This window comes from Cyprinus carpio, chromosome A3 (genome assembly GCF_018340385.1).
Source record: "Cyprinus carpio isolate SPL01 chromosome A3, ASM1834038v1, whole genome shotgun sequence".
In the NCBI taxonomy this organism is placed as follows: domain Eukaryota; kingdom Metazoa; phylum Chordata; class Actinopteri; order Cypriniformes; family Cyprinidae; genus Cyprinus; species Cyprinus carpio.
The window spans coordinates 33,959,861-33,986,707 of NC_056574.1; the positions used below are offsets into that span (position 1 = coordinate 33,959,861).

General features: G+C 36.7%; 2 protein-coding genes across 5 annotated transcripts; one reads left to right on the plus strand and one right to left on the minus strand.

The window, feature by feature from the left end:
• Positions 1-93: 93 nt before the first annotated feature.
• Positions 94-17,581, minus strand: LOC109111520 (protein HID1). Its single transcript, XM_042731133.1, has 19 exons — positions 17,407-17,581; positions 16,262-16,411; positions 14,477-14,647; positions 13,983-14,105; positions 11,928-12,034; positions 11,569-11,685; positions 9,141-9,348; positions 8,925-8,981; positions 8,691-8,831; positions 8,513-8,603; positions 7,792-7,943; positions 7,596-7,674; positions 7,048-7,212; positions 5,617-5,844; positions 5,377-5,522; positions 5,205-5,297; positions 1,704-1,795; positions 1,462-1,620; positions 94-1,069 (listed from the first exon to the last, which is right to left on the minus strand). The coding sequence occupies exons 1-19, from the start codon at positions 17,470-17,472 to the stop codon at positions 1,006-1,008; spliced, it is 2,409 nt and encodes an 802-aa protein (XP_042587067.1). The 5' UTR covers positions 17,473-17,581; the 3' UTR covers positions 94-1,005.
• Positions 17,582-18,788: 1,207 nt separating this feature from the next.
• On the plus strand, positions 18,789-24,505 carry LOC109111526 (protein FAM104A-like). 4 transcript variants are annotated; one of them, XM_042731165.1, is made up of 4 exons: positions 18,789-19,405; positions 19,749-19,860; positions 20,588-20,823; positions 24,487-24,505. In XM_042731165.1, the coding sequence occupies exons 1-4, from the start codon at positions 19,314-19,316 to the stop codon at positions 24,488-24,490; spliced, it is 444 nt and encodes a 147-aa protein (XP_042587099.1). In that variant the 5' UTR covers positions 18,789-19,313; the 3' UTR covers positions 24,491-24,505. The 4 variants fall into 4 exon arrangements, with proteins under 4 accessions (XP_042587099.1, XP_018980032.1, XP_018980031.1 ...); XM_019124487.2 differs by lacking the exon at positions 24,487-24,505 and having other exon boundaries at positions 18,792-18,985; positions 19,248-19,405; positions 20,588-21,589; XM_019124486.2 differs by lacking the exon at positions 24,487-24,505 and having other exon boundaries at positions 18,792-18,985; positions 19,251-19,405; positions 20,588-21,589.
• Positions 24,506-26,847: the final 2,342 nt, after the last annotated feature.

Consider the following 26,847-nt stretch of genomic DNA (forward strand, 5'->3'; position numbering starts at 1 on the left):
TGCTTTTGTTCCTTATGGATAAATGAGGTCTGAACAGGAAACATGACACGACGACAAGTGTGTTTTTGTACTCTACGTCCTCAATATATTTGGACTGCACAAGTACACAAACATTAAAATACATGTACAAATGCAATGTCTTCATCTGTTCCACAAGCACACAAATGAAGAAAAACATTCTGGTTACAGTCCTCGGCACTTTAAACAATATGATGAATATATGCAGAAATTCAGTAACTGTAAGCTAATCATTCTGCCATTTGACAACATTAAAGAGGTTCATATTTTTCATATACTTAGACAGTGTTTCTACTTTGAACATCGAGCGATATTTACAGTATCTCATTAGCAAAACTGATATGCAGACAAAAATAGAGATATTGCTATACCATCAAACAACTGCTATATAATACTTTGGAAACAACATTTATTTTATTTGATTTTTTACATTTTTATGATGTATATGAATACTGGTGCAATTAATCTAAACCAGCTTTTGATTTCCTGTTCATTTTCCTTCCAGTTACCTTTCTTACCTGACATAACTACAGTGAAATTTGGGAGTATGTATGTAAACACGTTCTTACAGATAACAAAAAAGAGGATTTAGCAAGATCGCCCTCTTGTGGTGATAATACAATCTAGAGGTCTTTGTCAATGCTTCTAATTTAACAACTTCCTGGGAATTTTGGATACTATAAATAGCATTCCTTCTTATAACAAGTACTTTGTTCCTATAAAAACCACAGTGAGAGTGTTTCACATGTCTGGGCTGCCTAAGCTGCTGACCACAGTATGCTTTTACTATCAGAGTGCATGATTTATATTTAGACACTTTATCATCTGTACACCAGCCAGGGTAAACAGACCACTGATAGGCCTCCTGGCAGCTATGGGCACTTCTCGTGGAGTCTCACAGTCTGTGATGTATCGCCTCTTCTCTGGGGAAGTAGAACGGGTTAAAGCGAAATGACAAGGCAATATGAAGACAGGTTACAGCTCATTCTACATCCTCTGGATCTCGAAGAGACGCACGTCGGTGTCATACCAGATGGGAGGATCCACATTACTATAGTAAAAAGACAGAACAATGTTAAACTCGTTTAAGTAGTGTGCAGGAGTTATACATTTGTTCCCTCAAAATCCAAAGAAAAAAATGGTAATTTTTTATAATTTTTATTTATGCTTATTTTTAGGAGCATTATTTTGGGGTAAAAATAAATAAATAAATAAATAAATAGAATGAATGTCCTTTTTACACAATCCAATCAAATGCACATAAATATAAAAAAATGCATACAAAATATCATGCATTTTGCCCCGAACATGTCCAATACAATCCCAACAGATAAAATGAAATCCTGCTCTACATGCTTGAAATGATAAATGATGTCATTATGATTTCATGCCTAGAAAACACCCACTGAGAAAACCGAGCACAAACTGCAACGTCATACTAACCGCAGGTAAATGACTCCCCACATGTACGTGCAAAACCACATGGCAGTTCCTGCATTGGCCTGGTATTTCCTGATGAGAATGGGATGGGGCACAGGCAGCAGACCCACTAGAGTGCCGTGCTGAAGAAACTTCAGGATCTCAGATTCATCCGTTAGACCCCTAATTCAAGAACAAAGTAACATTTCACAGCATCAAAACAAACTACAGTACATGCATCCATCTATGACTAACTCTCCTCTTACTTGTCAATGCAGATTTTTTCCACTTGTGGCACCAGTACTTGTAACAAGCGCATGATGGTCTGCAGCGGGAGTTTGCTCTTCCAGGACAGGACCTGCAATATGAGTCCAGACGACAGGGGAGAGAGAACTCTCATGGGCTTTATTCATACTTGAAATGGTTTACTTGTGAGATGTTCTTAGTCACAATGAAACTAAAGTACTGAAAGATATTTCTTCTTTATTATGAGGTACATATGAGTTTAACGGATTATTGACAAAGAAAAAAAATGTTAGGTGGGGACTTTGTGGGGTTCTATGAGTCGGGTGTTGATTAGATTTGGATATGTGAGGCTGTAAGCTTGCAGGAGGACTAAATCACTGGATAAGTCTTGCATGTGTCATCAGAGAAGTTATGATATTTTGATTTAAGGAAATATGAAAAATTTAAATCAAACATGCATGAATCATTCACAACATGTCAATAGCATGCATTTAGAAAACTGAAGTGCATTTTTTTCTTGGTGACTTAGATTTTACACTGAGAAAAAAAAAACGGATTTCTATATAAACATTCATACAAAATAAAATGATTATTTATAATAAAGACCACATGCTTAATCAATATATTTTCTTTAGACACCAGCCAAAATGTTACTTAATGCCAATCAGTATAATAATTTTTGGGCTTTTTACAACCTTATTTCACCATAAACAAAAGCTAAACTAGCTATAAAATGAAAGTAGAAAGTTCACTTAATAATAATAATAATAATAATAATAATAATAATAATAATAATAATAATAATAAAAAAATAGTCAATGTTTTATAATTTTTACTTGCTATATATAAAGACAAGTTCACAAGACTTTAATGTTTATTTCCATATTTTTAAAATAATCATCTTATTTCTGTTATTTCTTTTTCTCTTTGTCAGAAAGAAAAAAAAAATACTAATCAACAGAAACGCAAAAATGTATGCTATAATCTACTGAGAGTCATTTTGATTCCTCTTTCAAGAGGTGTGCACATACATCATTAACTCATGTCACAGAAGTCAGTTAATTCTCAGCACAAAGTGACATTTTCACACCTAGATATCACACTATAGAGACTGTGTCTGTTCCCTGAACTAGCAAATACAAAAAACCTCTAAACAAATTTAAGGGTAATAATTTAATTGATGTTCAACAAATAAAAAACAGATACAATACAGATAAACAAATGATAAATTTGGCTTAATGAATATAAGATCCCTTACTACAAAAGCTCTTTTTGTAAATGATATGATCACAGATCATAATCTCTCTGTTTGACAGAAACCTGGCTAAAACCTGATGATCACATTATTTTAAATGAGTCTACACCCCAAGATTACTGTTATAAACATGAGCCACATCAAAAAGGCAAAGGGGGAGGTGTGGCTACAATTTATAGTAATATTTTCAGTATTTCTCAGAGCTCTGGTTTCAAGTATAATTAGTTTGAAGTAATAGTGCTTCATATAACATAAATTCCTTGTGATGTTTGTATTGGCTACTGTATACAGGCCACCAGGGCACCATACAGACTTTATCAAAGAACTTGCTGATTTTCTATCTGAGATAGTGCTGGCTGCAGATGAAGTCTTAATTGTTGGCGATTATCCATGTAGTTTAAATATCCATTTTAATATCCATGTAGATAATGAAAAAGATGCATTAGAATCAACATTTACAAACATTCTGAACTCTGTTGGGGTTAGACAACACGTGTCAGGGCCTATTCATTGTCATAATAATAATGTAGATTCAATACTGTCACATGGAATTGATGTTGATGGCACAGAAATTCTGCAGCAGAGTGATGATATCTCAGATCATTATCTTGTTTATACTCCATATAGATAAAGCTGTAAATTCAACTCAGTGTTACAAATATGGTAGAACCATCACTTCTACCACAAAAGACTGCTTTGTAAATAATATTCCTGACTTGTCTCAATTCCTCAGCATATCTGATAGCTCAGAACAACTTGATGATGTAACAGAAACTACTTACTCTCTCTTTTCTAGCCCTTTAGATACAGTTGCTCCTTTATGCTTAAATAAGATTAAGGAAAAAAAGTCTGACACCGTGGTGTAATGAGCACACTCGCACCCTAAAAAGAGCAGCCTGAAAAAATGGAGCGCAGCTGGACGAAAACAAAACTAGAGGTATTTCGTACTGCATGGAGGGAAAGTACTTCTACATACAGAAAAGTCTTAAAAACTGCTAGATCTGCTTAATTTTCATCTCTTTTAGAAGAGAACAAACACATCCCCAGGTTTTATTCAATACAATGGCTAAATTAACGAAAAATAAAGCATTAGCAGGTGCAGAGATTTCCCAACAGCACAGCAGTAATGACTTTATGAACTTCTTTATTTCCAAGATCGATACTATTAGAGATAAAATTATAACCCTGCATCCGTCAGCTACAGTATCGCATCAGACAGTGCACTATAGATCCCCTGAGGAACAGTTCCACTCATTCTCTACTACAGGAGAGGAAGAATTGTGTAAACTTGTTAACTCATCTAAACCAACAACATGTATGTTAGATCCTATACTATCTAAGCTGCTAAAAAAATGCTTCTCAAAGTGCTCTGCTCAATCTGACGTGCTTTGCAGACTGGAATTAAACCACACCATGCTGGTTTCGTCTGGTCAGAGGAGAACTGGCCCCTCGACTGAGCCTGGTTTCTCCCAAGGTTTTTTCTCCATTCTGTCACAGATGGAGTTTTGGTTCCTTGCCGCTGTCGCCTCTGGCTTGCTTAGTTGGGGATACAATTTCTGGCAACATTGTTGACTTGACTGCACAGACACTATTGGAAGAGAACTGAATTGAGCTGAGCTGAATGATGACATCACTGAATCAACAATGAACTGACCTTAAATGATAAACTGACTGTTTTCTATTGTCCTCTTGCAATATCAGCACACGTTTTTCCTGTTTGACACGGTGAAGCTGCTTTGACACAAACTGTATTGTATAAAGCGCTATATAAATAAAGGTGACTTGACTTGAATAAAACAGGTTACATGCTCATTGCATGTTGTACTTGCCCAGTCTATGTTATTAACCTGTTAAGAAGTTTAAGGGTTCACAAATGTAGCGTATGAAATTTCAAATCCCAAACCAGGAGCCAGAGTGAAGTATGAATTCTTTAAAAGATGGAATAAGATAAACAGATTATATTATAGGACTAATATTACCCCAAAAGAAAAATTCTGTCAATATTTAATCACCCTCATGTTGTTTCAAGCCTGCATGTAGTTATTTGTTTCCATGGAAAACAAAGTGAGAAAATTTAAAGAATCTTTATTTAGCAACATCTGTGTTCCTTTTGTGTTCCATGGAACATAGAGGTTCGGAATGACGTGAGGGAAAGTAAATAATGACCATTTTCATTTATGGGTAAACAGTTTCTTTAACTCAAGGGTTAAAAATGACCCTTGTAGGACACTGATAAGAAAGGCTGTGATGATGAAGGTCTTCTTACCCAGTCTGGCTTAGGATTCCAGTGGCTGATGGCAGACGATGATGAGCTGGACAGACGTCTCCTTGCCATCTCTGCCTCAGTGTAGAAGACATCCTGGAAAGAAGCATCACTGTCTGTTATCACCTTCATTTAAAGAGCAGGTCATGGATGTGACTGTGTTTGCTTCACTGACCTCATTGTCTCTTCCTGAGATGGACTCTGTGTCGCTGGTTCCAGCTGCAGCGCTGTGTTCAGGAGTTTGTGGGGATTCTGTCTGAGGCACAGCAACCAAAGTACCATCTTCTGAAACCTGGGACTTCTCCGTCAGTTTATCAATGCCTAAAGAGAGTTAGTCTGGCTTTCAAAGCAACCCACACAAAGTGCCACTGTCTCATATCAACTGGTTAATAATAACACCAATGAGCAAAGCTACCTGGCATGGCCACCAGACTGGCCTTCAGAGTGCCGGGTTCAGCCGGCACAGCCGGGCGTGAGCCCTCCATGGACACCGTCTCCTGCGAGCTGGTGCGAGAAATAACATCTGGAGATTTCCTCTTCCTCTGCAAGGCTTTCTGAATGGTGGTGGGGTCAGAGGGCAGGTTGGCCAGCTGATGGAAAATGTTGCGCTTCCGAATGATGGCGTACACCAAATTACAGTTACCTGATCAAAATAGTATCAGAGATGGGGTCAGGGGAGGAAGTTAACGGAGGCCACCAAAGTGGACCAAAATGCCACCCAAATTCAAGATAGGAGAGCTAAAAATTCCCCTGCACAACTAAACTAAATATATTTTGACTGTTTTGATTTAAGTTCCAAGCTGGAGTGACCTGCCTCAACTCAACCTGAGCAGTTGAGTCTTAAGCCATTTTAAAGAAATGACATCCTTTTCGTAAACACTTGACCTATTAATACTAGCACTTTTCATTCTTATTCTATTCTATCTGTTTATTTTAAAAAAAGTGTTATGTGTACTGTGTTAACTTACTTATTGTTGCCCTTTGTTTTAATCACTTCTACTGTGTTCATTTGTAAGTTACTTTGGATAAAAGCATCTGCTAAATAATTAAATGAATGTAAATGTAAATGAAAAGTGAAAATGAAAGTGTTTATTTGCGACACTGCATTTAGATCTGCTCACATTGTATCATATTTTTTTACCCGTTTTTTGCTTATGAATGCGACGCCAATCAGAGACATTTAGATTAGTGACCAAATTCTGAACCCTCTCATGAATTCTAACATCATAAACATTACTGTGCAGATACAATTGAAATAAAAGATGGGTTTAAGCAGGTGGATTTTTAGCAAGAGTGCATAACTCACGCTAGACTGAAGTCATGGTCCGCTTCAGCGATGGGGAATGTTTTTTGTATGCTTAATGTTGCTAATTTATTCCATAATTTATTAATAACCATCATTTATATACATACATTATGCATTTGTTCTGTAAATAATTGCATGGCAACTCTGAGTGGCATTAACCTGTATTAACAACATATATGCCAAACAACATATGCAGCTTCCTTTTCACCTCTGTAGCGTAGGGACAGCTTTTGATATTTTACTGGTATCGGTTTATAGTATTCTGATTTAACTAACTGAATTAATTGGCGAATTTTAAGTATTTGACATAAGACAACTCAAAAACATTTAATAAAGCAATTATAAAAACTGCCCTTATGAAAAAAGAAATGTCAAAAAATGCAAATAGTCAAATACTTGTCACATGCAAAAGAGTTCCCATCAGTAATTTGCTAAAGTAGCACATGGACGTGGAGTTGGCAGAATAGCAAGAGAGTGTCTAAAAGGCTTCTTCGAAGTTAAAATTTACCTGGCAGAGATGAACGCGAGTGTCGATCTTACCATCAAACTGGTACTGAATGATATTATTGAAGGCCTCCAGCAAGAAGAAGACCAGGTGGTGATTCTGAGGTGCAGAAAACAGGAACCAGGTGGTGGAGAACGCCTCCAGGAGATGCAGGAGCTTGTTGGCCGCAACCATGGAAAGACTCTTCAGGTAGGGAGACACTAAACAGGGACAAGGTATTATGTGACACAAAGAACACAACGTTTGACTGTCACTCACCAAAACTACACAGACAAAACATTCTGGAGTGTTTTTTTTTTTTTATATTTATATATATATATTTATATATATATATATAGTAAGCATTCATTCTTCACTAATCCGACCATTCTGTTTTAAATAAAGCCCTATTTGATCTCATGAAAACAAGTGCACTTGTTCTCTTTGATGAAAAGGACCTCACCCTAAGTGGAATAATTCATTCAGTCTCTTACCACATGAAAGAAATAAAGTGTCACCTCTAGTTTTTTTTCTGGCGTAACAACAGATTAAAATCTGAATCCAAGTAAAGCCCTGTGTAAACCCAGACACTCTTAATACTCACCATTCACCACAATAGTGAGCAGGCAGTCATAGAGAGGCTGCAAACGCTGATGGCCACTGGTTATTATCTTGTGGAAAACTTCAGACATAACCAGTTTTTAGAGATTTCAAAACATCTTATATGTTTTTATAGTCGAACCAGACACAAAAATAACTTTTTATGTGAATTGCCAAACTGAAGCAGACAAGCGTCTCACCACGATGAGCAGGTCGGCATGCGTGCCTGTGAACACAGGGATGTCCATAGGAACATGAAGCGAGTACGGCTTGTTCAGACGCACACCGAAGTTCCTCTCTCCACTCAGCAGCAGCAGAATGAAGACGCTGATGTGCATGAGCCCGACCCGTGCTGAAGTTCAACATTCAGAATAATAGCATCACAGAAGCCATTTAACAGAGATCTTACAAGATACAGGAAGTAAAAAAAAAACAGGCTGTTCCTAGGGTCAGCGAGACAAAAAAACTCAATTGTTAAATTTTGATGTAAGAAACCTTTATAGGTACAACCTAATTATAAAGGGATAGATCACCCGAAAATGAAAGTTATGTCATCATTTACTCCCCCTCATGATGTTAGAAATCTGTAAGACTTCAGTTAATCTTTGAAATATAAATTAAGATTTTTTTTTTGTTGTTTTAATGAAACCTGAGAGATTTCTGTGCACCCATTGAAAGTCCATACTGCCCAACCTTCAAAAAATCTCTTCAAGACTTAGATTAAATCGTAGGATTCATATATTATACTTCTAGTGTCAATTTATACATTTTGGTTGCATACACCTCAAATGGATAGGCAAAGGTTTGAGAGAATATTAAAAATACCTTCATATGTTTTCTGAATGTGAATGGAAGTCTGAAAGACATGAGGGTGAGTAAAAGATGACTATCCCTTTAAAATCTTCCTTTCAGCACACTTACACTGGTCAGCTCGGGCATCATTCAGGTAATACAGAATAGGCACTAATATGTCCAACACATCACTGCTCTTCAGCACAAAGAACAGGAATTTCTGCAACAGAAAAGACGGGAATTATGTGCGAATTATTCACCGACATTATTTTTGTAGATGACTGTATTTAAGCGCCTAATCTCTTACTTTGTTGAAGTCACAGAGTTTCCAGAAGAGGACCAGCAGTTCCTGGTGAAACTGGATCTTTTTGGTTGAGTTGGGCAGGTATGTTTGAGTGAGTGGGTTGGTCAGCAGGCGCGCCAAACCTTTCAGCACAAAGTCGTAATCCTGCAGACACAAGGAAAACAGCTCAAACATAAGGAGAACAATACAGTTCCTTTGTATTTTCTTGACAGATACTAAGATGAAGGCTCTCCGTACCTCCTCCCTGTGAATTCTGGACAGGTAATTCACAAACAGGTTATTTGGACCGATAGACTACGAATAAAAAGAAAAAGAGAAGGTATAGCTCACACAGTGACCATTAGACTATTATTCATTCTGTCTATCCCGATTTTATCCAGATCCTTTGCCTTTCATTGACCTTTACTCCGTGTGAGTGGATGTTGTGTACATTACAGGGTGTGGTGTGCTTACATCCTGGTCTACCATGCTGGAGGGGGACGGTGGGCGGTACGGCTGTCCGCCCTCGTGCTCCAGGGTCACTATGAGGATTTGCACGGCCTGCTCCACCAGCTGCTCACGGTAGTCAGAGAAGAGCAGGTGGTTGTAGGGGATCCCGTAACCTATCGGGTCATACGCGCACACCACGTTCAGCAGGGAGGTGAAGAGAGGCAGAGCGTGTCTGAAACAAGCAGAGGCTGTCAATGTTTACAACACAATTCTATTGACATTTATATAAAACAATGAGAGTGGTGCTAGCCTGTACAAAACACTGCATGATCAGGATTGCATGAGGATAGTACAGTTACTAGGGAATTCTGGATTGATGACAGGATGTTGTTCACAAAAAAAAAAAAACTCAGTTTTTTATCTGATTGTCCAGTACAAATACCTAAACATTCTTTAATCAAGATACATTTATTTTAAAAAGAGCACAATGACAAAACATATTAAGTTACATTTTCAGAAAAATGTATCAAAATAAATATATATATATATATATATATATATATATATATATGTGTATTTTCTTAAAAATATCTGCTAAAGGAGTAAGAAATCTTGTGACAGTTAAGTTTATTTCTTCCCCTATTTGTCTTGTTTTAAACAAAAATCTTTTAATTGAGAAATATTTTTTTTAATCATATGATTTGGTTTTGTGTCATCATGCAAGTGTTGTGTTCCTACTTCCTACATGCCTACGAATAAGAAAGTAAAATTAATTTTAAGACCCTTTAGTTTAAATCTTCTTAGTAATGACATACGTTCATATGCATGTAATCATTTGAATTTAAAGGTGGAATTCTAGGGAATAAAACATATAATGGCAACCACCCAACAACCACACACACACACACACGCGCGCGCGCGCACGCACGCACGCACGCACGCACGCACGCACGCACGCACGCACGCACGCACGCACGCACGTGTACACGCACACACACACACACACACACACACACACACACACACACACACACACACACACACACACACACACACACACACACACTCACTCACACACTCACTCACTCACTCACTCACAAAAATTACTTGGTATTTTTGTCTTGTTTTCCATTACAAATATCCAAACATTCTTAAATCTAAGATACATTTACTTGAGAAGCAAAATAACGTTTCAAAATTAAAACTTATTTTTCTTAAAATGAGAAGAAAAATAATCTGCCAATGGGGCAAAAAAAAAAAATCTTGTTTTTCCCTTTGAATTAAGATTTTTTTTCTTTCTTTATTTCTTGTTTAAAGCAAAAACTAACACAACGGTTTGCATTCTAAAAAATATATATATAAAAATTAAGCGAGTTTTTGTTTAAAACAAGACAAAATACATATTAATGGATTATGAAAAATATTCTTATTTCCCTTTGAATTAAGTTTACATCAACTTGTTTTGTTTTTTTCAAGCATCAAATTTTGATAATTTTTTCAGGATAAAAGTCCCGACATCTTTAAGTCATTTTCCTTCTTAAGTCAAGTCACCTTTATTTATATAGTGCTTTATATAATACAGATTGTGTCAAAGCAGCTTTACAGTATTAAAGAGACAGTTCACCCAAAAATGAAAATTACCCGATAATTTTCCTCCCCCTTAAGCAATCCTAGGTGTATATGACTTCTTTCTGACAAACCCAATCGGAATTACATTAAAAAATGTCCTGGCTGTCTTAAGCTTTATAATGGCTGTGAATGGGTGTTGTTTTTCAATAGTCCAAAAGACCCATTCACTGCCATTATAAAGCTTGGAAGAGCCAAGGCATTTTTTAATATAACTCTGATTGTATTCGTCTGAAAGTCAAATACACCTAGGGTGGCTTGAGGGTGAGTAAATAATGGGGTAATTTTCATTTTTGGGTGAACTATAACTTTAAACAGGTCATCATTGATTAAGTGATGTCATCAACCAGCTCAGTTCAGTTTAAATAGTGTCTGTGCAATCGGCTTGACAATATTGCCAGAAATTAAGAATCCCCAACTAAGCAAGCCAAAGGTGACAGTGGCAAGGGACCAGAACTCCATCGGTGACAGAAATGGAGAAAAAACCTAAAGAGTAAGTAAAGTTAATTAAGTAAGTGTCTCCTAATTTAAGAATGCACTGGAAAGCAATGCAAAAATACTTAGTAATACTTAACATATTGTTACTAGTGTGTTCTGAGTGTTTTTTAGTGTGCTGCAACGCGGTTGCTAGGATGTGCTGGCTGTTTGCTTGATGGTTTCCTCCAGGCCCAAATCAAAAGAGGCCACACTGACGTTTACACACTAGTGTTTAATACTCAGGATCAGAGGCTTAACTTAGCAAACACCACTAGTAAGTCTCTGGGTGTTTAATTGGGGAGTGTTGTGTGTTGTGCATTCGTTTTTTGCGTGTCATAAAGAGATGGACCTGTTTTCAGTGGAACAGAAGAAGGTGACCCAGGGGTTGAGAATACTGTTATCTGATGTTGGAGGCAGGTACATGGCCTCTGAGAAACAGGTGAGCAGTAACCTCAGCAGCTCAGTCCTATAAACACACCACATACAGAGGAGTGAAACATGCACCACTGGACGGTAAACACATTCAAACTGCTCATTTGACTAATCGGATCTTTAAATAACTGATCTGAATCTCGGTTGGGCTGGAAAAACAGGTGTGGGCTTTTTTTAACGTCTTGTGTGGTTACTGATTAAAAGGTCACCATGGAAACTCAAATGAATACATGTGGCCGTGGGAATGGAGTCTACCTCACGTCCCGTCACTCTCACCTGTTGATATCATGGATGTAGTTCAGTGGGGGGGACTGAGCGAAACCCACTCCAGCCTCCCAGATATATTCACAGCTGTCCAGTGACTGCATGTCCTCAACCGAGTCCTGTACACAAGAAACAGAAACTCAACCTGAGATTGAATTTACTGGAAAATGCACACAGACAGACAAATTAACTAAGAGCATTTCATTACATTACTGACATATTGTCAATTATTAATAAAGCTGTTACCGTTGAGGTTGAGTAACACTGATAAATTACTGATAAACTACTGGGGTGCCTCAGGGCTCTGTTCTTGGACCACTTCTCTTCTCTGTCTACATGGCATCACTAGGTTCTGTCATTCAGAAACATGAGTAACACTGATAAACTTATTTTATAGAACTAATACATTTGCTTAATTTGATAATACAGGCGTTTCGTTTCTATTTGGTGCGATTTCTAAAGACTGGTCTCAATGAGAGCAATGCCACACAACAATCCCATAGCCAGTAAGTGAGAAAGACTAGATAAATGATAAAGACCAGAGCTGGATGATGATGATGTCATGACAACACTGATTGGCTGGTGGCACACACAGTCTCAAGCCCTTCACTGTACACACTCAGAAATATGTAGGCCTAAATGTAAGATTTATGTATTTAAATTGTACATCCATTTGGGTTAAACAAACTTAATATATACTAAATTAATTTGAAGCATATTTGTCAGTCATAAATGAAAAAGGTAAGAAACACTTGAAAGAAAAAAAAAACATAGCATAGTTTAATGTGAATTATTTGCATGTATTTGTTTGTATTTTAATCATATTTTGACGATACATTTATTCAAATTGTTTTAACAGTTATTCAAAATGTTTAAAACAGCATAAATATACTGAAAACTAAAGTTATTCAGTTATAAATATAGGTAGCTGGGAAACAAGCAATATTTAATTAGTTAAAATATATGAGATTTAAACAAATTTGATTTATTGATGTCAGATATATAAACCCTGTTACTGGTTATTTAAACCAGACTCTTACAGAACCAGTACTGTTACAGAAGTTTCATCTATATTTACATTTACATTTAATCATTTGGCAGACACTTTTATCCAATGTGACATTGAAATGAGGGCAGTAAAAGCAATCAAACAAACCAAGTGCTATGACAAGTCCCAGTTTTTTTTTTTTTATATATATATATATATACACAGTATATATATATATATATATATATATATATATATATATATATATATATATATATATATATATATATTTATAATAAATAGAAGGAATAAAAAGTAGATAGAAAGGAAGTAGAATAGATAGAGCTAGTGTTAGAGTGTCAAGTTACTATTAAATTAAAAGTAGAACAGGAAAAGATTAGAGAACGGGTTGTTTTTTTATTAAAAAAAATAAATAAATAAAAAAACAAGCTGATAGAATAGACAAACAATAGAGAGTGCCAGTGTTAGAGGGTCAAGTGTCTTAAGCAGTTTCTAAAGTATTAGTCTCTTAACCAGTTGTTTATATTTATATATTAAGTTTATATTAAACCTGTGTAAAAATAGACGGAAATATTATATGCAATTCAAATACTTTGTATATATATATATATATATATATTATTCACTATATTTCACGTGTGTGTGTGTGTGTGTGTGTGTGTGTCTGTATATATATATATGTATATATATATAGATATATATATATATATATATATATATATATATATATATATATATATATATTATTCACTATATTTCACCCAACCATAGACTTAAACCAACAGATAGTACAAGTGCTTACACACTTTTAGTGCCTAAGCCTTAAAAAAAGTGGATATTTATGGGATAATACAGTTTTAACAGGTTGCATTTAAAAACGTATTTAAATTTTTTTTTTTAATAATGTATAGGTTCCTTTTTTTAAAGCCTTGCTTTAACAATACCATCAAGGTTTCACTCTTTAAAAATGTAACTTGTACAGATGTTGGACAACAAAATCTTATGTATCCTTCTGTTACTATCCACTTTGACAGACAGACAAACAGAAGTGAACTCACAGGTCTTCCTTTCTTATGGCTCTGAACAGTGAAGTCTGGACAGAAGAGCAAGTCAGCCACAGCCAATAAGAGAGACTCTGCCAGCGGACGGGCGCCTTCATCTTCATCCTCCATATCATCCATCTGTGTGGAGACAACCGCAAAAAAATCACTAAAGAAAACTACTATTTTTTATTATAGTATATAGTATGTTTATTTGATTATAGTGAATTATTGATGACAATCTGACTATGTAGGAAGGGTTGGAATTGATTTGTAGAAATTTGGATTTCTCTTAGAGCAAATACACAACTAGGACATAGCGCTTGCTAAAAATGAACAAATGTTCTTGTGTGAACATATCACCTTTGAGGTGAGGGACGTTCATTTGAGTGCTATTTTTGAGTGCACTACCTTGAAGTCACACTGCTGAATATCAGTCAGTTTCTGTAAATTCCAAATAAAAAGGTGACTTGCTAGCACTTAATGGTTATTATTTAGTGACTGCTCCTCACCCCCGCTCTGCCAGCGCCAGGGACGGTGGACCAGAAGAACCCCCTCCAGTCCTGGTCCTCAAAGATGTAGGGCAGGATTCGAGACAGCATACGAGTGCAGTTCAGCACGATCTGTTTCTCCTTCTCTGTGGGGCAGCCGGACTCGGCTCCCTGAACCAACTTCTCCACCGCCTGTGGAAAAAACACAGATACACTCATGACAAAATATACAGAGGACAGTATGAACACGAGTACCAACACATCCACGTGCATGGGAGTTTATTTACTTTTCTGCTTAGCAATACTAAATATTAATTAATGCCGAAAGTACACCAGGAGGTGAAATTGCAAGTAAAAACCTACAAGCAAAAAGCAAGATACAAATACTCCTAAAAATCTAAAAACAAGTATTCAAAACATAATCTAGAATACTATACCAAACAATAATACGATATGCATATGCAAACATATACATACACAGCCATCAAATATGCATGCATGCATATACTGTATACCCAAACATATATACGTACACATTTAAAAAGATACACTCACAAACAATACAAATAGAAATTTGCAGATATTTGCAGAAGTGCAATTAAAATAAATAAATAAAAAAAATAAAGACCATAAATGTCTACCTTATATTCATTCAAATAAAGGTCTGATCATAAAAATACAATCATAATAAACTTTATTGTTGTTTAAAACCAAAACGTCATAAAAAAAATATAGGATGGAAGAAATGTGGCACAATATTTTTATGTTCAATTTTAAACAGTGATCTACACTAACATTCAAAAGTTTGGGGTTGGTAAGATTTATTTTGTTTTTGTTTTTAAAAGATGCCTCTTTTGCTCCCCAAAGCTTCATTTATTTAATCAGAAATACAGTAAAAACTGTAACATTGTGAAATATTATTACAATTTAAAATAACTGTTTAATATTTAAATATATTTGAAAAGATCATTAATTAATTCTTGTGATGCGCAGCTGTATTTTCAGCATCATTACTCCAGTCGTCAGTGTCACATGATCCTTCAGAAATCATTCTAATGTGCTGATTTTGGTGCTCAAGAAAAATGTATTATTATTACCGTAAAAAAAAACAAAAAAAACAAAGCATTTGTAACTTTATAAGTGTCTTTAATGTCACTTTTGATCCATTTAATGGGTCCTTGCTGAATAAAAGTATAAATGATGAAGTATGAATAAAGTACAAAGTATATATACTGATAAACATACTGACCCAACACTTATGAAAGGTAAATCATACATCTATAAAACTTCTTTTTGTGAAATGTTTTGTATGAAAAGTATCCTGTTTTTCCTTTGATTTCCTCTGTTATCTTTTGTTATTCAGACATTCAGATAAGTGTGAAACACATTTGGGTCATTGTGAAACTACATGTGCATACAAGTTAAATCATTTTTAAATAGTTACACAGTATAATCTCTTTACTTATGATCTGACGTCATGCTTTTATTCCTTCAGCACACAGTAAAGCAGCACGTCTCTCTCTCTTTCTCTCTGTTGCGAACTCTTCTGGCAGGATGTGCACTTGAAGACTATGAAGATTTCTAATCAGTCTTTCTTTCTGATGGGCAGAGCCTCAAACAGGAAGTCCAGGGATTGAGACAGGAAGGGGAAAGCGCCAGATGATTTCCTGTCCCACCAACAACTCCAAACTCACACAATCACTGCCTATTACTGATGAGGAACTTTCTCTAATGACTGAATGTTAATGCTGCACAAATGAAACAGGTGTCATAGTTTGGCACCGATGAACGCATACTGAACGCTACCTTGTAACACAGTGTTGCCAGATTGGAGGGCGATTCCTCCCGGACGGCTCGGATCTCAGCGGCGGGCAGCAGGGCAAACACGTCCTGAACGGTGGTAGCAGTATCAGCCCAGAACTGATCCCAGAACGCGTCGTCTGTGGCTTCCACAGGCTAGGGGTGGGTGAGGAGGATAAGGTTTTAATGCATATGTGAAAGACTGAAGCAACAGCTGGGCCGGATTCATAAATCACATCAATATTTAATTAACAGTTAAAAATAACAATGCAATCATGTTGGCCCTGCAGAGAACACGAAACAGCCAATCATTTGACATTACCAGTTAAAATCCTGTTTAAAAATTACAGTCAAGTAGTGCCAGCAGCATCCTGTGGTGTCACGTGGTATTATCCTTGACAACATTTTACTGATTCTTACATAATGCATGCATTTTTTGAACTCATACTAACTGAGAGACTACATTGAATATTTTTAAATAAAATATTCCATTCTATTTGTCAACCACCCCTATACACTTATTATTAAATTATCTTTGGATAAAAACAAAAGACTTGACGTCAGTAGGGGCGGGATCTAACATACCTCGTCATTGCATGACACAAATGATGAAACAAACAAACAAAAAAACTACAATAAATGGTATAAAATAAGATATTCAACTTTAGTTTAAAGTTATTTAGAGAGGTTTATGCTTAAAACAACTGAAAAGAAATAAAGTACATAAGATATGTTCTCTCATACAGTTTAGTTAAAATGTTTAGCGGTTATTGCATTTCCACTTAAATTAATAATAATAATAATAATATTTTACAAGTAATGCGCGGAAGTAATTGATATATAATAAATTATTACGATAACATTAAAATTGGTTTTAAAAAAAGAAGGAATTTCCATATAAATGAGGAAAATAGCGCAGATATTTACATAAAGACAGATAAACACATCACCTGTCTTATTATGGGCAAATGTAAGCGTCATTATTCTGATATAAACACCAGCGATCAGCGAACGCATGTGAAACCTGAAGTAAGGTGTTATTTCGCTGGTTCTGTGTGATCTGTCTGTGAGGTGCTGCAGGGGTCTGGTCTCCATCTGGAAACACGCACGCGCTCCTAACAACAGCCTCGAGTAACACCGAAGACACGAACCTGCGTTTTTGTGGTCAGCTGGATCACCGCCTTCCTGAAATTTAGCTTTGAGTCTGTATTTCCCATTTTTTCCCCGAGATGATGGTTTAATGATGAGGCTCGTCTCTAATCCCCGTCACCTCCTCCTCTGCGTGTGTCATCTGCGGAGGCGGCGCTGCTGCGCCAAAGCCACAAACTTCCGGGATGAGACTACTATGGGCAGGGCTCGGTTCATGAATATTAATTAGGTAATGTGTCGTCAGTCCAGTAGGCGAAACTGATTGGCTAAACGGCAGAAGGACGGCTCTTGGGGTCCCCAGTCAGCTGGTGAATTAATGAACCCTTGATAACGCAGGGCTGAATCTTGAAGATTGCTTTAGGTTACGCAGCTGGACGCACAAGAAAGGTTACCAAGCAACGTCAGTCAGCTAATATTAATATTCATGAGCCTGGTCTCCTACCATAGTAGGATTCATAAATTCCAAACGCACTAGGCAGTTGCTAGGAAAACACTGTTTAGCAAATTCACCCTTAAATCTTTTACTTTTCATGAGTATCGCAACCCATATTCCAGATGTCTAACGTCGTAAATGAAGTAATATCGTTTCCGTTTGGATAAAATCTAAGTGACAAAAAAAAAAGAAAAAAAAATTGCATTCGTCAGCAGCAAAAAAGTTACCTTCGTATGTAAAGCAGATTCTGAAAAATATCGCACTCTCATGAAAACCAACTCATTTTATATTTGAATACTCAAATGTTTCGTTATTCAGCGTTAAAATGAAATATCAGCTGTCGTAAATGTGTTCAGATGCGTTATACTGTATGTAATACAGGCTCTTTATGCAAGTCTGAAAGACAAACGTACTTACATATATTTGTGTAATTTTATTCTTTAATGGCTAAATTCCATATACATAAAGATAAACCATACTTTTATCGAAAAAAAAAAAATAAAAAAAAAAATAAATGAACAAACAAATCCTCAAAAATAAATAAATAAGTAAATAAATAAATAAATAAATAAATAAATAAAAATCAGAATGTACATATATTTCTTTTTTTAATGTCTTTGTGTGATGGTAATTGTGCTTATCTCCACTTAGCAAATTATTATTTTTTTTCTGCCCATACATGTTCATATTATCCATGTGCATGTTTTACAATGAATTAAAGAAGCTGAATAAAATAAATAAATAAATAAATGTCACACGCTGCACAGAGTGTGACATTAATTTAATTTAATTTAATTTAATTTTGCTTCTTTAATTAAAAAAAAAGTTTGGAAAATATCCCTTACATGACGGTGTAGCTGCAAGGGTGAAGAACCAGATGAAATTAAAATATATTTTCTTGGGAACAGTTGAACGGAATAAATTAGAGCCGGGTGAGCAGAAGCGCTTGTGGGCATCGGACGTGACGTCATCACATGATCAGCCAATCCCGCACCGCCCTCGTGTTTACTGTCTGAGTTCCGCGCATGCGCTCTCGCATGTAAATAACAGCAGCTGCGGTGGTCAACTAGACGAACAGGCTCGTCAAACAGACGAACAACCGGCTTATATTTACAGAGGACGTTATTATATCTGCTACGTTCACGAAAGTACGTGTGGAGCAAGGATACTGTGTTAAATGAGTGGAACAGAACGCATGAACTTACAGCTAGTGAAGTGTCAGTTAGCACACAGCTATGATAGAGACTAGCCGGAGGTGTTTGAGTTTGACACATTTAATACTGCACAATTAATTACATACAACATTCACTTAATTTCTTACTTTTGATTTATAACCAACGATTCATAATTCACCGCTTTCAGTTAGACAGGGATGAGGATATTTAGTGTCTGATTGTGTTGTGCTGTTAGCAGAGGTGTGGTGATGTGTTCAGTGTAGCATGACACAGCAGGCTGTTGATCAGAGGAACACAGCTGATGCACGAGCGAATGCTGCGCGATAAACCCCTCAAACATACACCCTCATTACTGTCTGCTGTGAACAACACAGGGATGCTAACAGAAAACAGGTGAGTCAACAGATTGGTGATGTTATAGTATTTCAATGTCTTTATTAATCCCAGAGGGGCAGTTTTTGATTTTATACATACACACATATACAGGCAGAATGTGCTAGATTGTGCCATACAACTTAGTTCATAAAGAAACGTAATTTGCAATGAAATATTATGTGTGCTAACAAATATAACATAGAATATATATATATATATATATACTACCCTGTGAAATATATAAATTTGTGTAATTAAATGGTACAACACAGTGATTAAGGTCCTAATGTGTAAGTGTTATGAAGTTGCTTTAGTTGGTATCGTGTGTTTATAGTCTTTAACCTGTAATGATGTTGTGAAGGAAGCGTCAGCGCGCTGAAGGTGATGACCAAAATACTCAGATGCCTCAGGCCAAGCGACAGAGTTCAGCTCTCCAGAGCTCTGAGACGGGTAGAGAATCGTGGGAGTCTGAGGTAGGAAATGCAGTCAAACCACACATCACTTCTTATCATTTAACTGCACACATTTGAAGGTTTTGTCTTATCGCTGTCTTTAGGAAGTGTTTAGCCAGTCATGATGAGGTGGGAGTAAAATGGGAGTCTTTAAAAGCTGTTTCTGGCTTTGTGTAGCACCTGCCACTCTACATATTCTTCCGTAACAGGGTTTCTGAGTTGATGGAAAGCTAATAATTCATTAAATAATTAAGTTTCACATGCATTTCGGAACTCATTGTGCACGGTGTTCTATTTTTTTCACATGCACATAATTTCCGTTGACAGTATTCAGCGTTTTACCAGCATTTTAACATTTGAAACTGAAACATTTAAGACAAATATTAGTATTATAACTTAGTGCAGTGTAAAATAAATTTGTCTTAGGTGTTGCACACACACACACACACACACACACATATATGTATATATGATTAAGATCACTGATAATTTCAGTCTGATCTTAATAGTTTGAGTTACACATTTCTTCACAGATGTTTTATAAATCTTGTCTGAATTGTACAAAGGGAAAGTTAAAAAGTAGGGGAATGGCAATGTGACATGACACCAGACACATCTGGACTTGCATGTGTGTCATAGGTTTTACAAATACTTGAAATGTCCCTGTTCTGCTTCCGTTAGCTGCTACAACGCTGCGCCGCAAATTCAAGGATCGATGTTGCTAACCCATTCTCACGGTCCTTTGCAGTCTTCTAGTAGCGAGAGCAGTTGGATCAGCAGTCCAGATCACGCCGCAGGGAGCAGCAGCAGTAGCCATTGTGGAGTGGATGTTATAGGGCCCCACAGCGGCCCCGGCCCCTGCAGTCCCCACAGTGCCTCTAAGCAGCCGGACCCCATGGACCTGCTGTCCTACCAGCACATCAACCGTGTCCTGAAGGAAGCCCATTTCCACAGCTTACAGAGCCGGGCTCAGTCCAAGCACAGGTGACTTTCAGGGACAGATTAAGCTCATAGCGACCCCTAGAAGACAGGGTAAAACTTCTTCATCTCCATCCTCATTCAGTCCTGCTTCTACTTTCTAGATCTCCCTGCTAGAGCTCATCTTATGTTGATATTTAATTGGATGGAAAACATGCCCTGGTACTGTAAGCTCTTCGACTAACTAGAGCACAAACGTGTTTTTTGTAAGCAATAACAGCTTGACTACGATGCAAACTTTTGTGACTTTCACACTGTGTATTTTTCTTCTGATAACAGCTGTATTGAGAATGATGAGTGGGGATTTGCACTTGGGAATTAGTTGTTTTGTTGATCACATATCGATGTGGACCATATAGCAATTCAGCTGAGCACATTTAGATGGGAGGCTTAAACATGCCAAAATATTCCAATGCGTTTCTGATTAGTGACCTCCATCGCAGTGCCGTAACTAATGCATAAAGAAGCCAGTCGATTTCATTTCAAAGTTATCCTGTGCTGGTGGGCAGATCTGGGTCATTTCTTTATAATCTTGACACAGTGGCTCAGAGTTCTGCCGGATCTCCTGCCTCCCAAACATCACTGAAGCTGGTTGCTCATCCAAGCATCACGCCTTCGAGACCCTGCAGAGGTTTTCTTGTGTGCTGTGCAAATTCTGCATTTGAAAGATTGTTGTTTATTTTACTATACCTTTTTGTATGGAAAGATGTACATTACATTTTACATTCAGATCATCTACATTTCTAAATAAAGATGTGTGTTCTTAAGCAAATCTGGGTGTTTAACTTGTGTGATTGATTAACTGAAAATAGTACAGCTGTAGAATAAAATCAGGATAGAAAAAACATTTGTTTTGCATTAACACACAGATCTATTAAGTCGCATTAACTACTACTATATGTACTTACATTTAAATTAAAAATTTCTCACAGTGCACTTATTGTGAACATACATGTTTTTACATTTTGTACTTATATTTTAAAAATACCTGCATTTTTACATGTATAATTACACTGTTGACCCATCCCTTAGACCTTAAACCTACCCATACCACCAAACCTGTCCCTAACCTTACCCTCAATAGCAGCAAAAGTGTTTTGCAATACAATATGAACACAACAAGTACATTGTACTTTTTTTTAAAGTACATAGTAGTTACGACCACTTAATATAAAGTGGGACCAAAAATTGTCTTTAATGACCAAATTCTCATTTAATTGCTACAGTACCAATAATCCGGTTGCACTTTATTTTACAGTACGTGTACTTACATGTACTTATAGTGTACTTACAGTGTATTTATCTAAGAAAGTTCTGGTAATACAAGGTAACTACATGGGTTAGGGTAAGGTTTAGAGGTAGGTTCAGGTTTAGTACCTACAGTAGTTATTACATAGTTATTGTAATTACTGTAACAAGTACATAGTATGTACATGAGGAAGAGGACTGTAAAATAAAGTGCTACCAAAAATCCTGAGCTAAGATTTGTCATTTAGAGAAGTCACTGAGTCCAAAACTTTTCCTAAAACCTGGAAAAGTTTACTTGGCATTTGTTGCACATTCAGTTCCATCATCTTTTTTTTATTTTTATTTTTATGGGTTTTGGGTTAAATGCTTGAAACAAGCTCAAGATATTTTCAAGTATTATTGTATGACATAAAATACACCAGTTACACCCTTGTGATTGATTTCTTTATTTCTAAACTTTCTAATTTCTAATAAGTGGCTAAATGGGGAATCAAGGCTGTCGGGAACATTAAACATCATCAACTACTCATTAGGTTCCTTTTAGCTCATAGATTTGTATAGATTTTAAATAAAGATTTAAACTCAACAGTGAAACTCACTAGCTTAAGCATTGAGAATTACTTAAGTCTCCTGTACTCAGTTTAAATATTGCTTATTATGCCATAAACCTTAAATATATGGTTTTATAATCCATGACTTGCAGTTTTGCATTGTACTGTCCTTTCTGATTTGACGGAATGCTTCATGGAATTTCCTAAAGTACAGAGTCTTGTTTCTTTGTCTTTCTGTCTGTACGTAGCTGCATTCACCTATTCTGTATTTTTCTGTCTTAGTGCATAATAGATGACAGATCCATTCCTTTTCTGGATGTGTAGTGAATTACAGCTCAGTGCCAGACCAGACATTAATGAGAGATGATCTGTGCTTCGAGGAGTTGTGGGAAAAGGTCATTTTAATTAGAGCACTACATGTCCTTGTCTTGTCACATTGCGCTGTATAACAGATTACATATATTAATTTGCCTCTGGCTCCCCGTCTCTGCGTCCTCATTAGAGCTCCTGCAGAAAGCACAGGCCTTCCTTCACTGCACGAGCATGACAGATGTGTCCAAAATGACCCCGGATCAGTTTATCAGGCCTCTGAAGAATACGCAACACACCCTTGATTTGGAATATATTCTCTTATAGTTGATATTTAATACTGACTGACTAGATTACTGACAAAAATGTAAGTATTGTTGCCTGTGAAAATGGTTTTAAGGGTTAAGGTTAACTATAAGTTTCCTTACAGTGTATAGTGAATAACTGTAATAGATTTAACCTTACATTTTACAGTAAAATACAGTTGGGAAGTGAAAAACAAGTCATATAATTTACAGAGAAAAAAAATTTAATTGACATTCCCAGAATTCCCCGCTAATTAATTTAGACAACCTATAAAGGGCTGAATAAAGTTTTCAGAACACAATGGACTCAATGGACCATATTCACTTATCAAAGAAGCACAATAAGTCATGTGTGGTATACAGTAGTTTAATGAATGCATTGCCTTATACTCCACTATAATATAACATTAAGTTGTAAATATTGTTAAATTGTACCTTAGTTAAAAAATTGGAATCAGGTGTTTTATCACAATTACTGTTCTTCCATGCCCTTCCAAAAGCTTCACAATGGATGCCAGCAGATGGCAGCAGAATTCTTAACATTCACTGTGCAAAGTGGAGTTCTGTCATTCCAAACTGTTTTAAAAACAACTACTTTAACTGTAATATTAGATGAATAAATAAGATGCATTTAAGATCAACCTGTTAACTATGAAGACTAATGTTATGGTAAAGTGTGTAGCACAGCGAGGAAGGAGAGAGTTAAATCAGCTGTCCTTGTTCTGGTGTCTGGTGCACATACGTTGTTTTATTTTTACCATCCACCATTAAAATCTGGGTTACACTCAAGGCCTTTTGGTCCTTGTCCCGCTCCTGAAATGAGAGACTGCAGCCAGAATATATGACTGTAGCAGTTTATAAGGCCTGCGTGCATATTCAGCAGGGCCAACAAATCTTCACTTTTACAAATCAACATGTGATTCTATCTGTGATTTACTTTCTGAATACACATTCTGTTATCAATGCATGTTATTCCAAAGACAATACCTCTGAATCAACTTTCCTTTTTCGCTGATGTCACAAATCCCTCTTACTTTTCAACTCCTCCCAGTCAACCACCTGCAATTTATTCATTCCAAATTCAACACCAAATTCATTCTCCATATGCAGAGCACATTTAAAAGTTTATCTCTAATAAAAAGACCCTTACTTCTCAAATCATAGGCCATTATGTGAAACTGGATTCTGAAACGATGCTGAGTGAGTCCCAGACTGACTGTATACACAACTTTGGCACTTTTCTTCACTCTGTTTAGGTAGCTGTTGGATAGCTGGGGCCTGTTGTGAAGCTGGCACAAGAGCTACCGGTCTTCAATCGTAAGCCAACACTAACATCTGCTCCATCAGAGGAAAAAAAGCTCTCGAAGGCCTCCTCCATCCCCAACACTCTGCAGCTAATGACTGACCACTCCTGTCATTAAAGCCTTATTACCTTAGTAGGACTCCATACAGAGAAGAGAAGAATACTCTAGAAAACCGCAGGGTAGAGAGGTGCAATGGAGTCTACTGTTAGATGGACACATTAATGGGTGGATGTTCCGACTGGGATAACAATATTCCCATTTCTAATGAACACTTCTGGGAACTGTTTAGGGCTTCTCATAGAAATCATACGCAGTACCTTACATCAGCTAGCTGGAGGTTTAGACTATTAACTAGACATACAAATCATCTGAAATGTTTTTCCTTTTTTTAAATTAAGCTGTTAGCTTGCTAAAGGAAGGAAGCAACTAACGACACAAAGAGAGTGAAACGTTTAATTGGATCATTTTAGCTTCATATCCAGCAATTAACTTGAAACCATAATGTCATAAAGGCATTCATTAAAATTGTTAGTTCACCCAAAAATGAAAATGTACTCACCCTTAAGGTGTTCCAAACACATAAGACTTTTGTTCTTCTTTCAAACACAAACAAAGATACTTTTCATTGATCAAATATGGTAAACATTGAAAAAGCTCAAATGTCAACTGGGTGATTTGTAAAAACCGACTTGGTTTGTAGTGTGCGAGAAACGCACATCTGAGCATCTGTGTTTACCATATTTGATGCGCACTATGTATGTGCACTGATCGTAAAAGTCAAGTGATAAAGTAATAAAGTCAGCTATCATATATTAATAGTAGCTCAGTTTAAGATTGAATGCAATTCTAAAACTCTGGAAGTCTCTTTCTTAGTGTCCTCCTTCTCATCTCATAACCCTCTCCAAAAAAACCCTGTTGTTGAAAGATGGGGTCATCCATCCAGTCACCAGCATGAAGTCTCACAGATCACCAAAAGAAGAGAGGGTACTGAACAAGGCCAACACAGCTGTTAGACTGTCTCAGTGTCTCTTCTGTAGTTATGTTAATAAAGCAAATATTGGATTCAGTCTTTATAGACTTTCTCTGTATAGCTGCCACACTGTGGCTGTCTCACAGTCTGTGTTTCAGTGTGTTTCGGAGAAAATGTGCATTAAACTGTTCTGTTTCACCAAATAAATGCTGTACACAAGACCCTGGTCTAGCAAACCCGTCTAAAAGAAAGAGTTCATAGAGAAAGTAATGTTTTGTCATCCTTTACTCATCTAACTGACAGACTTTCTACCGTTCAACCCTGCAAGGAGATGTTTTGAAGAATTTTGTCGTTTTGAAGTTTGAACCTATGAATTCTGCAATCATCGGCTTCAAATCTGTCATGCCATATTTGAATCAATGTGAATGTGGATCAGATCAGTGAATAATCCTGCTGAAATAAACAGCATATGCTGGTTAGGTATGTTTTGACACTGGGATGCTGGTTTATGCTGGTCCTTTTGCTGGTTGATGCTGGTCCTTTGCTGGTTTATGCTGGTCCTTTTGCTGGTTGATGCTGGTCCTTTGCTGGTTTATGCTGGTCATGTGCTGGTTTATGCTGGTCCTTTGCCAGCACATGACCAGCATAAACTAGCAAAGGACCAGCATCAACCAGCAAAAGGACCAGCATAAACCAGCAAAGGACCAGCATAAATCAGCAAAAGGACCAGCATAAACCAGCAAAGGACCAGCAAAAGGACCAGCATAAACCAGCAAAGGACCAGCATAAACCAGCAAAGGACCAGGATCAACCAGCAAAAGGACCAGCATAAACCAGCAAAGGACCATCATAAACCAGCAAAAGGACCAGCATCAACCAGCAAAAGGACCAGCATAAACCAGCAAAAAGACCAGAATAAACCAGCAAAAGGACCAGCATAAACCAGCAAAGGACCAGCATAAACCAGCAAAAGGACCAGCATAAACCAGCAAAGGACCAGCATAAACCAGCACATGACCAGCATAAACTAGCATCCCAGTGTCAAAACATACCTAACCAGCATATGCTGGTTTTTGCAACAGGGAATGACTTGAATTTCATTGAATTTCGTCCTCATACAAAGCTATTATATGGCTTCAGAAGACTTTGAATGTAGCACTTTTATGGTGTTTTCTGCTTGGAGAGTCCTTTTGTGTTCCACAAAACATGAGAGTGAGTAAATGATTACAGACATTCCATTTTTTTGGATAAACAACTTCTTTAGGAGTGCAATCATGTTAAAAAAACTAAATTGGTTTCATGTTAGTGGAAGAACAAAAGGAATGGCATCCAGTTTTCCGGAC